We start from the raw sequence: 13,394 nt of genomic DNA, 5'->3' as shown, positions 1-13,394 counted from the left end.
CACCCCTGAAAAGAGGCAATTTGACCCCAAAATTCACACTACAACTTCTAGACGTTATAGCTATTATATCCTGCATAAGAATAACTATTGTTACCCTTTTGTTGAGGGAATTTGGCCGAAAATCTTCTCTAAAGACCTAAACTCTCACTCTAAAATTTGCAGCACACTACACCTACATCAAGTAGGTTTGGATAGATAGGCACTTCGTGTGATTGACAATTGCGGATTATTAGGTAAATTGGCCTGCGGACATATGTTGTACCCAAAGCTCTTCATGCAAAAGGGATGGCTCCACAAGCTAAAATGGATGTGAAGACCAGTGACACGTAGACTGTGGATGACATCTCAGCTCAAAGGGTGCACATTATGTACAAATGAACCATAGGAACATGCACTATGGCTCTATGATGGTTTGTACCACAAATATGTGGAAGAAAACAAATGTTACAAAATTAACGGGCCCACTTCAAAGTGATTAAAAAGAAAATAAGAAGGTCAAAGGAAGGGCCATTGAACTACATGAGACATGCGTCCATTGTAAGCCAACACATGGCCACTCTCCCCAAGAGACTCCTTTCTCCTCTTGAAGTGGCTATATATTGGAAGGGTTTTGAAGGGGTCAAGGCAACTAGCACGAGCTCTATCTCTCACTCTAAAACCTCTTTCTCTCTCTTATGCTTCCTAGTCAGCTGAGTATAAGGACATGCCTCTCAGCTCCATGGGAATCTTACAGCGATCAGGATAATTACAGCACCATATTTCCCTTGTACTCCTCTCATACACTATTGCTCTCTTTAGATTATCTCCTAACTCGGGTTTGCAGTAGGCTTCTTTTCTCTCTCATGCACTCTATTTGTGGCAAGCTCATCCTAGATGAGTTTCACTCATTAGGGAAGGAACAAAACAAAGCCTACAAGTTTCTGCAAAATGAGTTTGTTCTATGATTTTGTTCCTTTTTGTATTTAAAGTACTAGATGAAGCTGGAGAAAGTTTCATGAAAGAGAAGAAAACTATAAGGCATTATTCCCAGTTTATTTGAATTATTTCAATGGAGTTTTAATTTAGTTTAAATTGCTTGCTAGAAATTTCCATTCAGTCGATTAGAACTCTGGGATAAGGTTTACAACAACCATACTCTACTTTGGGTTTTGATTCTTTTGAGCATAAAATTGTGATCTTAATGCATGATTTTTAAAGTGTTAATGAGATTTCCAGCAAACTATAGTAATTGATTTTGCTGTGACATGAAGGATTAAAGGCGAAAGCTTGCATGACAACTATTTGATGACTTTCCTGGTTTAGTAGGAATATCAGTTTACATGCTAATATAGCTTGATTCGTTTTTTGAAAACCAAAAGACCCAACTATAATTAGGCCAACACTTGGTATCAGATCGTAGAGGTTATAATTTTTTTATAAAACCAGCTAATCCTAGAGCTTTAATGGCTGATTTGGTAAAAGTTGCTACTTGATAAACATGATGGTTATAATTTCTCACTTTGGATGACTAAAGTATCTTATTTGATGCATTCTATCCATTTATTGTATGTTATTAAAGAAGAAACCTCACTTGAATCTAAAGATACTCTGGATGACTAAAGTATCTTATTTGATGCATTCTATCCATTTATTGTATGTTATTAAAGAAGAAACCTCACTTGAATCTAAAGATGCTTCTATAATTGGAAAAAGGCTAAGAGACACTACATGGAAAAATGATAATTTCACATGTAGGGTGTAAGTTGTGACTATATGGAACTCAAGGTATTAAATTCAAAATTTTCTTTTTCCTTTACTCCCAATACCCGAATTCCACTTACATGTGCCACAATATATTGCTGGAAAATAAAAACAATGCCCTAAATACAACCTAGGATCTTTATTTTACTGCCAAGACAAATAGAAACCATCAGGAACTTTAAACTAGTTTTTACAACAATTCTTTAAAAACCATCCAGGAAATTTAAACTAGCTTTTACAACAATTTTTAACATAATATAAGTTCCTGAAATATTACAAAAAAATAAAAAATAAAACTGAAAATAAATAAAAACTAATGGGAAGCCAACCAAGACTTATTACACCCCACACCCGATTCCCAAACCAATGGCGCACTTTTCCCCCTTAAGGTGTTGTTGAAAATTCTTAGATAGGGAAGCTTTGTAGGCTATCCTTCTTTCTCTAGGGTTATAGAAAGCTCAAAAATAACCTAGGGTTTGTGTAAACGTTATGGGAACAAAATAGGGCTGATCTCGGAGTTGATATCTTTGTAAATTAAGCTTCGCTCGTCGTCCTTTGAAAAATACAGCAAACCCTAGTTTAGGGTTTCTCCTCAAATAGGCCACCTCTAATTTTTTCTAAAATAGGCCACCTCTAATTTTTCTTTCAAGAAAAAAATATAGAAGAGAGAGAGAGATTGCATGGTAAAATAAAAGAGAGAGAGAGAGATGAACTTTTTATTGGCATGGAGAGAAGAGAGAGATCCCCAAATTTGAGGAAGGAAGAGAGAGGTCTCCCCCAAATTTGGTGCGTGAGGAAGAGAGAGAGATCCCAATAATTGCTACGTGAGGGAGAGAGATCTCTTGGGAGGAATAGAAAATCTTGTCATTGGATCTCAAATAGGTTCATCTTTAAATAGAAGGAGATCTAAAGAAAACTTATCTTCTAGTTTGAATATCTTCTAGTTTGAATAGGATTTGCTTATCTAATTTCCAGATACACCATATTCGAATAAATAGGAACTCCGTAGGGCAAGAGATTTAATCAGAGCCATCCATCCCAAAAATCAGTCATTATGATTTTGGGTAGAAAAATTAGGAACCTTATCCCATTTGACCAAATCCACCCTTTAAATCAAACCAATCATATTTAAACTTTATCCTTTTAAATTTGAAATCAAACTTAAAATATTTTCTAGATAAATCTAATTTAGATTTTCCACAATATTTGGAAACCATATCTCATTAGATCTCAAATCTTTGGATTTATCAAATTTAAATTTGATTTTAAAATAAGGGAGGTGTGCCCCTTTCTTCCTAAAAAAAAAGCATGGGAGATTGTCCCACAAAAAGCGGCGTGCCCGCCTTTTCTCTCATAAAAAAACGTGGCCCCTTGTTTTGTTAAATAAAAGTGGTGTGACACCCCCCTTCAGCAATAAAATAGGGGCGTGGAAATTTACAGCAAAAATAATATTTCAATATTCTGAAAAAAAATATTTAAAAATCAAAGAAACATTTATAATACTAAAATAAAATATACTATGAGTGGACTGGTACTATTGGGTCAAAATAAGCGATACTAAGGGCGCTCCACTCGCCCGAGAAACTATGATCCACAAATGTTCGCTTATCCAACCCAACAAAAGTCCCATTAGTGTCGCTCAACTCGCCCAAGAAGCCATGATCCACAAATGTTCGCTTATCCAACCCAACAAAAGTCTCATTACCCACAATCTCTATGCAGAGGCTCATGATTGGCTTGTCAAAATTGGATAATAAAACAGTGGGACTATGATTCTGGAAGTTATCCCCTTTAAGAGCAAGTCTAGCATTTGTCACTACAGTGCAAAAGGAGCTCTCTCAATGTACATGTACACGTGTCCCTGTAAAAAATGTTGCTTCTCATGCGGCTGTCATATGTACATATTGTGCGGAAGTCTATTGAGCATTTGGCCTTTGCTATCACAGACCTACAACCTCACACAGGAGACTACATAGTTCTCTTGGCCGACAAACATGATCCTTGGGCACTCTCTGACCTCAACAAGGGATAACCCACCTCTCTGCCACATGCCTAGGGCCAAACGTTTTAAACATGACCAGGGCTAGGATCCGTCCAACCCTTGGTCAGTCAACATACACTCCCACTGAAGTGCATATTCCACTATATTTTTTTTTTTTTACAACTTCTCTAGACCTTTAAAGGACAAAAACCCAACATAGGGGTGTTATATTGAATTGTCTGAATGATTGATTGCATAAGGTCATTAAAACCTACATTAATGTTAAAAATATGGTGGAGGCTGTGGAGAAAAAGTACACCGAAGATAATTCCATAGCAAAGCGTGAGCCATATGAAAGGTATAACCAAAAGAAAATGAAAGAAAACCAATTGGTGGTGGATTTGATGACATGATTATAATAGTAAACCAACTTACTGGTTATGGAGAACTCATATCTGAGTGTCATCAAATAATGAAATTATAGAAAGCCTTCCTAATTCAAAGAAAGACCTTAAGAAGAAGTTGTGCCACAATGGTACCATCCACACCTTGATGATCTAAATGAACATCTTAGTATAGAAGAGAATGATCAATCCAAATAGAATATTGAAAGAGCCGTTCCATGTGAGTGGTCTGCCCAAGAAAGAGAAAACCTTAAGGGTCTGCCCATCTCTATTTTATAACCGAAAAAGGGTTTAAAGAGCCATTACATGTGAGTGGTATTCGTAAACAATTAGGAAAAAGCTTCCCATTGACCAGTATAGAACCTTACACTATTCCATTCTAAAGCAATAACAATGCAATCCAAACTCAGCTTACATTATTTGATTTAGGGGAAGTTATTAAAAATACCCATAAGAGATAAACTATTTAACAATTTACCTTTTTGGTACTATTCCAACTCAAGACCATGTATTATTTTCTAAGTATTTTGAAAATAAATTAAAAGATATGGGTAGAGTGTTAAAATGTTATTTGGGTGTATTTTGTTACGATAAAATTGTTAAGTCGACTAGGTGACTGGGCAAGTCAATATCGATTAAAATCTTTTACTCTTTTATACGTATTGCCACCTGGATCACTTACAAGTGTCCAAAAATACAATTTGACTTAATGGAATAGTAAAAACCTCTCACTTGCATGCCATTAAAGGGAAAGCTACATTCATCTTGTAAATTAAAAATTACATAAGAAAGAAATGAAAGCAACAGAAGCATTGAATATGACACAACGCGTACCTTGCCTCAGGTTACCTCCAAGGACTTCATACACCCCAAACCAGATCTCCTCTACCAATGGCGCATGAGATCTTGGTTCAAAAATACACCTCACAATTAGGGAAGACTAGGCAAAACCCTTAGAGAGCATTACATGGGATTTCCTTGACCAAGGCTCAACACATGAGCATGAGGCAAGAACCTAGGGCTAGGGCTTGTGTGGCTTGGGCATGCTACCCCTTAGGGTTAACTCTTTCCTAAACCCTAATTCGAATGAGAGAAAAAGAGAGAGAAGGCTTGAGTGGGGCTGGCCCCCCTTGGTTGCTTAGAGAGAGAGAGATAGAGAGAGAGATAGAACCCCCAGCTAGTGTTTATAAACAAGGGTTAGGGTTTCTAGAGTTAGGGTTTTGCCATCATCATGAGGTTTAATATTGACCTTTGATATTGGAGATCTATAAGGTGAAGAGATCTCAAGCATTCATTCCCTAAATCAAACATCATGATTAAAGGAATGATGTGGAACCTTATCCCTCAGTTTCCATAGCTCCATTCACATCAAATGTTTTGTGTAGAGAAAGTAATCAGTCCATTTCTTACACATTCCTAATTTGAAATCAGTCACAATCAATTTCTTACACCATCCTACTTTGAAATCAATCACAATTAATTTCTTACACCTATTTTGAAATCAATCAAAATCTCTACATAAAAAGGTTTCCTCAAATATCAAGTCAACATATGGCATAACTGCCATCTTTTATTTTAGGAAAGTATGGAGAAGGTGGATGGCCATGTGGACCTCATACACCCACAATATTGTGGGCCCAATGAGCCCAATGGGCCCCCAATACCCTAAACATAATTTTCAGATAATAAAATGATTTTTATAAAACCTCCAAAAATAATAAATCTAGGAAATTGATTTTTTATTTAAAAATCATATTTCAATAAAATAAAATGCCTAGAGAGGTCTAAAAATTAATTTTAATTATCCAAAAAATAATTAAAACATATCTAAGAAAGTTTTATGGGAATTGGATCCATAGAGTTAGGATTATAGCAAAAAAACTAAAGAAACAACAACTCACTACACCTTCTCAAACTGACCCAACCAATCCCATGAGCCATAACCCATTGTAGGGGTTCATGATTTGACCATCAAAGTCAGCCAATAAGTGGAAAAGATACAATCCTAGACCATGAATTACAAGTCCCTCCTTGAGGACAAGTCCAGGGCCCATTTCAACAATATGCGCAATGGGTACTTTGAACACAGTCCAGTGTTGCAGGGAGTCATCTCTTCTGCACATGTACACATCACATACCTTTATCCAAAGGGTCGCTTCCTAGATGGCTATCTAGTGTACATGTTGTATGATGGTAATGATGAGGATTTAGGCCCTTGTCCTCATAGGCCACCCATCACACATAGGGGTCAAATCCATGTCCCTTGGCCAACTATCATGGGCACATCTCTGACCTCATCTAGGGATAACCCCACATTAAAACCCTTATCAGTTGTGCTTACACAATGCCCAAGACTATGGATTTTTAGACTTCACATTGAGTCATAGCCAGTCAAAACTCGTGAGTCTAAGGCATTATTAACGCCCTACAATCCAAGCTGGACTGTACTCGCACTGGAGTCAATAATTTATTATATATTTTTAGTACATGCTATCATAAGCCCTTTAAATGGCCACAAAACCCCAACAAAAATATAACCGGGAGAAATAACACCAAAGGCACGCAAAGGGAATGGGGTGATGACAAGGCTACCAGCAGGGAAAATCCTCGTAAGAGAAATGGTTCCCAGTGAGGACAATTAAAAAGAGATATTCTATTTCGAAATGAACTCGGGATAAGAGGATAAATATCAGAAGAAACAAACTCAAACAACATGATCCCAGAAGATAAAAAGCTAATAAACAAGAAAAAGATAATACTGCAAAAAATAAGAAGAGGAGAGTCAAGCTCAAATTTGACTTTCAACTGTGACATGATAAAAAGGAGATCATCATTGACTCAAGGCTGGAAAAAAGATCAGATCACAACAAATCTTCCCGCCTGAAAAGTCTATATAAATGACTCAAGACAGTAGGAGAGGGGAGACAATCACTCTTAGATCTTACATTTTTGTGATAAGCATGCAGTTGTGGCAAGTGGAAGAGTGAAAATCACATTCTTGACTGGCTGCAGTTAAAGCTTACTCTTCCATACCATATGTTCCAAGAAGGGTCCTCATAGGCTGAACTGCACCATCCAAATACATCATCTTTGTAGTTCAAGCTAGTTGATCAAACGGTGGTCTTTGTTCACTTAACAGAACTTAGATGTAAAAGAAACAAGTGACCTTTTAGGCATCTGGAACTCTTCCCGTACCTTAATTTATAGTTCAATAAAATTTGGACCCTTTTCTATTTTTCGATTAAACTCTCATAGGTAATTTGATAAATTACCCTTTAAATTATGGGTTTTGTTAAGGTACTCCTATACATAGAGTATTTTCTTAATGTGCTCAATAATTTTTAACACTTTTTATCCTTGCTTTTTAATTCAAAATTTTTCGAGCAATGGTATTTTCTCGTAATTCGGGATTTTCTCGTAATTAGCAGGAGCATAATAGATATTCCTTTAAGAAACTAGCGCATTGTATTAGTAGTTAAAAAGCAATTAATGCTCCATGTGAGTGATCTCATACCTCATATAGATGATACCATTCTCCACGATAGTAAATGTTTTTCTTTCATCACGAATTTCTATTTTACCCTTGAATAATTACCTAGAATACTCTTAGACAGAAGGTTAGTACAATGTAGGGTAAAGGTGAGTGTCCAAAACTATTGAATACATTAATGAAATACTCCATTTGTAGGAGTACCCTAACAAAACCCTGAAGTTATTTATAATTGTTATGATAACTTTATACTTAACAACTATGTTCCAATAATTTTAAGCAAAAATCAAGCTTTCTCTAAACTCTATAGACTAGAAGTAGGGGATTGCTAGTAGTCTAATGGTAATTTACAGCATGACTCTACACATCAAGTTGGTAACTCATATATTCACAAAAATAAAAATAAATACAAAATATATTGAATGCATAAATGCTAAGTTTTAACTAGAAGACAGGGTAACAAGGAATTTGATGTAATTTTCTCCTCCATAATTTTTTTCTTTCCTAAATAAAAACCTTTATACCCATGAGAGGAATGAGCATTTTCAAGCAAGGAAAGTTAAACACGTAGATATCATTGACCATCTAGCTAGAAAGTTTAAGATTACAAGCCCAGAATCAGTTTTGTCAAAAGCTTAATCAAAACCATTTTTTTCATTGACTAGATAAAGAAAGTGAAGCATTACATTCCCCTGTTTCTACATGGACACCTTTGTATTGTAGTAATGTTTTCTAACTAGTGCAAGTAGCAGGAAAAAGGTTAGGACTATAAAGTCATAAAAAAAAATTTAAATAGAAAAAGAACAAATAAACCTTACCTTACATCATCATGCAATGTGAAAAGATCCCGCAAATCTTCCATTGAAAGGAAGTTCACCTGCAGTGGGAATATCTCCGCCCCTTACGTTTCAGAAAAGTAAGTCGAATATCAAATTTACAACAATGGAATAGGCTAACAAAACCTCTGCTTTCACATTGTCATTCTGATCTTGTTGAATCACTTTCTGAAGCCCTTCTTTTGACATCTGACGCTGATATACCTACACATAATACAGAGATACAAATGAATCAAGCATACAGAATGTGCGGCCCAATAATGATCGCAATTTAGGTTCATAGCTCATAATGCATACCTTTTCTTCAATTGTCCCAGTGGTTAAAAACCTGTAAATGAATACTCTCTTCTTCTGGCCATCCCTCCAAACTCTAGCAGCTGCCTATAAAATCACAAAAAAACGACAAGAATGTTAAAAACAGTAAAGGAAACACATGCAGAGGCAACATACTACTATATTATTACCTGCTTGTCATTTGCAGGGTTCCAATCAGGATCAAATAAGACCAGCCGATTTCCCCCAATTAGATTCAGACCACAACCCCCAGCCTTGCTGCTCAAAAGAAATACAAACTCATCCTGCAGAAAATAATTAACATTCAAAAAGTATAACATAAAAAAATATATAAATTCAAGAATTTATTAAGAAATCAGGCTCACATTTTGTGGCCGAAGAAAATGGGAACAACGAAACAACCTGAGAGGAATCATTGAATTTGTTCACCAACTTCTGCCGTTTACTAACAGAAGTGGTTCCATCCAACCTCAAGAAAGGGTACTTTCTTTCCCGACATAATTGAGCAAAAAGGTCAAGAGTCTGATAAACAGAAATACACTATTAAACCAAAGGAAGTTCAAAGATACGAAGTTTACAGAAAGAGCAGATACAAACACAGATAATTTGTTATCCATGCACACATGGGGAGCACTTCCATAGAAGGAAACAGGCGAATTCATCAGAAGATCAGATAAATATATTGTTTCTAGACACACCATCACTGATTATGACTAGTTATAAGCACTAGAGGGCCAATTCAGTCAATAATGCACCTTTCCAACATAACCCCAAACTTCCAGAAGGAAGGCAAAGAATTTCCAAAGCCACTAAAAGTTCTATACAAGAAAATATCAGACACATCCCTATGTAAAAAACATAACAGAACAATAGCATAAAAATAATCCAATCATACAAATCATGAAGAAAAAGATTGGGCTGGTTGCCCTCCTACTGGAATATCCATTACAAGAACACCTCAAGTTTTTCAAAAGTGTAGGAAACAAGACACTGTTTCCGAATCATCCATAACAGCAGAATTTTGGACAATGTCCTTCGCTAACAATAAGGTTTTCCAGCAGCATGCATTTCAGAATTGCAGCAAAGCCTTAACTTCCATAAAAACATCAATCATATTGAAGTACAAGTTTATCTAAAAGATCAAGCACAATTTCCAGGAGAGAAGGATGAAGCAACATTACCAAGTGAAAACAAATGTCGATAATTACAAAGAAAACAATAGAAACGTTTACCATTATAGCCAATGCTCAAGTAGCTTGTAATCATAAATAATCTGAGGCGTGCATATCAGAATTGGGCATGATGCTTATTTTTTAAACAATCCTGATAAATATTGATATACTATATGAAAAATGTGGAAGACAGAAACTATATCTTCAAGCTCAAGTGGCATTTTTTTGACTTACCTGAGTATAATTTGAAACCAGAACAATTCGATCATCCGTTAACTTCCTCAGATGAGCAAGTAATCTTGCCAAGACATGCATTTTTCCAGACAATTCTACCCATATCCCATCACCACCAGTCCATGAACCAGATCTGTCAAAACATAAACACTTATATGCAATCGGAAGCACTTGCCCAGCTATATTAAGACTCTCAAAAGAGTTCATTACCTAGAGGAAAACAATTCTGATGGGAAAAACTGGAGGCAATTCTCAAAACCTGATGTCCACGAATTCCCACTCCTGATGGTATCATAGATCAACTGAAATAAAAGATAATGCCACCCAAGAAAACAACATAAGTCAACATAAAGTTCAGTTCAACAATAGCAATAATTAGGATCCATTGAACAGATGAACCGAACAATAACTATGAAGACAAAGCAAAGGCTAGGTTTCTTCCTGTTAAAAGCAAGACCCCATTAAAAGGAAGGCAGAACAACAAACAATAATATATGAAAACCTTGAAGTAACTAAGCCATAAAGGAATCAAGAACATTCAGTCAAGGGGAATAACATAAGAAAAGATTGCTAACGGAACTATCAGGAGTATATCTCTTTCCGAAACACTAACAATTAGTGCAAAAAAGTGGTCAGGGCCTGGTTTTCTTGGTGAGATAAAACCCTCACTCAAACAACCGCGAGGGTGCGTACGCATTTCAAGCGTGTGCGTGCACTCTTCTTTATGCAGATAGGAACTAACAACGAGAGAGATTTTTCAACAAGGATGCGTTTAGGTGCTTAACTCGTCGTTTGCGGGTTCAGGGATACGCCCGAGGAGTCGCCCTCTTAGAACAATTACGAAGCCCTCCGACGGTCTACCATCACGGTTTGGACATGAACTCTCCTCAAACTTTGACACGTCGTCTCGTTCTTTTACTCCATCGCTTGCAATGTGAAATTGAAAGTACTCCACTATAGACTGGCTGGCAAATGAAGGATGAAGGGGAAGGGATGACAGAGGTCCTTCTATCCGTGCAAACTCTGCGAAACTTGGCAATCAGAGCGATTAAAGAGTCAAAACTCTCTTGACTACCAAATCAGGATGACTCCACCCGAGTGAGAGAGGGCAAGAGCGTGTATATCTCCCACAACTTAACTCCACTATACAGAGAGGAAGTTAGAGTGGTGGTCCGAATGTTAAGACTCTTGAGACTACTCTAGGAGGTATCAAATTGAGCGTACTGCAGATAGCAGGAGGCTATCATTATAGAAGAAGAAATGAAGAAAAATGAAGGACATAAAGAAGTTATGGGAAGCTGGGGTTGGACATTGTCGTGGCTCTATATGAAACAATGAGCGATATCAGAGAGAAGGAGTGAGACCACAAATCTGCTATTGTCACACTCAAAGTAAGGATCAGAAGAGGAAAAGAGGAGAGAATGACGGGACTGCAAATTTGTTGCGATTCCGAGTTGCTAGGAAGAGAAGAAGAACAAACGACAGATGAAGTCGTAGGTGCTGCGGCTCCGAAACTAGTCACACAGTGAAGGGAGAAGGGTTTAGAAAGAGAGACAGGGTGGCAAGTGCTGCTGCTCCAAGACTTATCACGCAACAGCAGGAAAGGCACAGAGAGAAAGAGGGAGCCGCAGGTTTGTTCCGATTCCGAGTTACTATGCAAGGCAAAAGAGAGAAAGGCGCAGAGAGAGAGAGACGAGGTTGCAGGTGCTGCGACTCCGAAACTTATCACGCGGCGAAAGAGAGAAAGGCACAGAGAGAAAGACAAGACCGCAGGTTTGCCGCGAGGCAAAAGAGAGAAAGGCACAGAGAAAGACGAGGTCGCAGGTGCTACGGCTCCAAACCTTATCACGAGGCGAAAGAGAGAAACGCGCAGAGAAAAAGACAGGGCCGCAGGTTTGCTGCAGTTCCGAGTTACTGCGCGACACAGAAGAGAAAAAGGCGCGGAGAAAGAGACGGGGTCGCAGGTGCTGCGGCTCTGAAACTTATCACGTGGCAAAAGAGAGAAAGGCACAGAGAGAAAGACAGGACCACAAGTTTGCAGCGGTTCTGAGTTACTGCGCCAAGCAAGACGATGTAGAGAGAGGAAGAAAGAGGAAAGAAGAAAAAGAGAGGAGAGAGGGTGGAATTGAGACATGACCTAGCCTGAACACGCCGCTTTAGCCTCTTTGTTTGCACACGAGAGAGAGAACAATTAGTCGCAAGTCAAGGTTGGTGCGTGTGGACCACAGGGTAGGCTAGGGTGTATGGGCTAAGGGTAATTTATCTCTCTAAAAGTTATCTCTCCTCGCCACTAGATCCAAGAATTAGAAGCAAAGCCACATAAATGCAAGCTAATGCCTCAATTTCATTAACAAATAATACAGCCCTTTTATAATTGATATGCAACATGCTCCCTAAAAGCCAGGGATCTCGGTCCCTCTACCATGCATAGACCTCGTTTCCCCTACCATGGAATTTTGTGCTAACTTCGCTCTGCACTTCTGATCTTTTGTTGCTCTCGTTCCAAGTAACTATGCTCAGGTTGTGTTGGATTACAAGTGCACCCCCAAGGACATGGACTAAACTAGATGCAGATATCCTCTCTTGGCACATGTGCATATCTCTCCCAAGTGGATCAACATCGTAGAGCAGCTTCCACCATTTGCCACTATACATGCACAAATGAGAAGGTTAATGGTTTGCAATATCAAGAATTTAGGCTTATATCCTCTATAAGCCTTAACCTTTTCATACATGGCTAAATCTCATAAAATACTCGAGCTCATATTATCATCAATCAATTATATACACAATATCTTAACCATCACAGAATCATAAGGCATAAATCAAAATCGACCTTACCTCTATCAATTATATACACAATATCCTGGCCACCACAGAGTCATAAGGCATAAATCAAAACCGAACCTGAATAGAGGTAACCCTCAACCCTCTCGGTGCCTCACATATATACACATCGGCCTCATGGCTCTCAGGTTTATGTGACTCAATTCGCTACGATCCTAGAATCACGTCACTCTCATACATTCCTACTATGATCAAGAGTTATTATGTCGGGATTCCAAAGCCTTGAATGGCCATAACTCCAACATCTCCTGCACGTTGGCAGTTTGGACCATAGTCTTGTGTGTCTAGCAAGCCTCCTCACCCCCTTGGCCATTGGAGCTTGGCCATTGAAGCTCCAAGGCTCAGAAATATCCGTTCACAAGCTTCCTTCACAAGGTGCCACTCTCTTGCCTAAAC

General features: G+C 37.9%; 1 protein-coding gene across 9 annotated transcripts in view; it reads right to left on the bottom strand.

The window, feature by feature from the left end:
* RAD54 (DNA repair/recombination protein) overlaps positions 1-13,394 on the bottom strand; it is a 60,395-nt gene that overhangs the window by 19,133 nt on the left and 27,868 nt on the right. For all 9 annotated transcript variants that reach the window (XR_016054483.1, XR_016054482.1, XM_020661886.2 and 6 more), the window contains 7 exons: positions 10,362-10,453; positions 10,152-10,284; positions 9,148-9,267; positions 8,916-9,029; positions 8,749-8,832; positions 8,578-8,655; positions 8,434-8,492 (listed from right to left, as the gene is read on the bottom strand). Coding sequence is in view for 7 of the 9 variants with exons in the window: in XM_020661886.2 (XP_020517545.2) it covers positions 8,434-8,492; positions 8,578-8,655; positions 8,749-8,832; positions 8,916-9,029; positions 9,148-9,267; positions 10,152-10,284; positions 10,362-10,453 (680 nt within the window). In the remaining 2 variants the exon portion in view is untranslated. The remainder of the gene's footprint in view (positions 1-8,433; positions 8,493-8,577; positions 8,656-8,748; positions 8,833-8,915; positions 9,030-9,147; positions 9,268-10,151; positions 10,285-10,361; positions 10,454-13,394) is intronic.

Source organism: Amborella trichopoda, chromosome 4 (assembly GCF_054954075.1).
Source record: "Amborella trichopoda isolate Santa Cruz 75 chromosome 4, AtrichopodaSantaCruz75HAP2 v2.0, whole genome shotgun sequence".
In the NCBI taxonomy this organism is placed as follows: Eukaryota; Viridiplantae; Streptophyta; class Magnoliopsida; order Amborellales; family Amborellaceae; genus Amborella; species Amborella trichopoda.
This window is presented reverse-complemented; position numbering and strand designations above follow the sequence as displayed.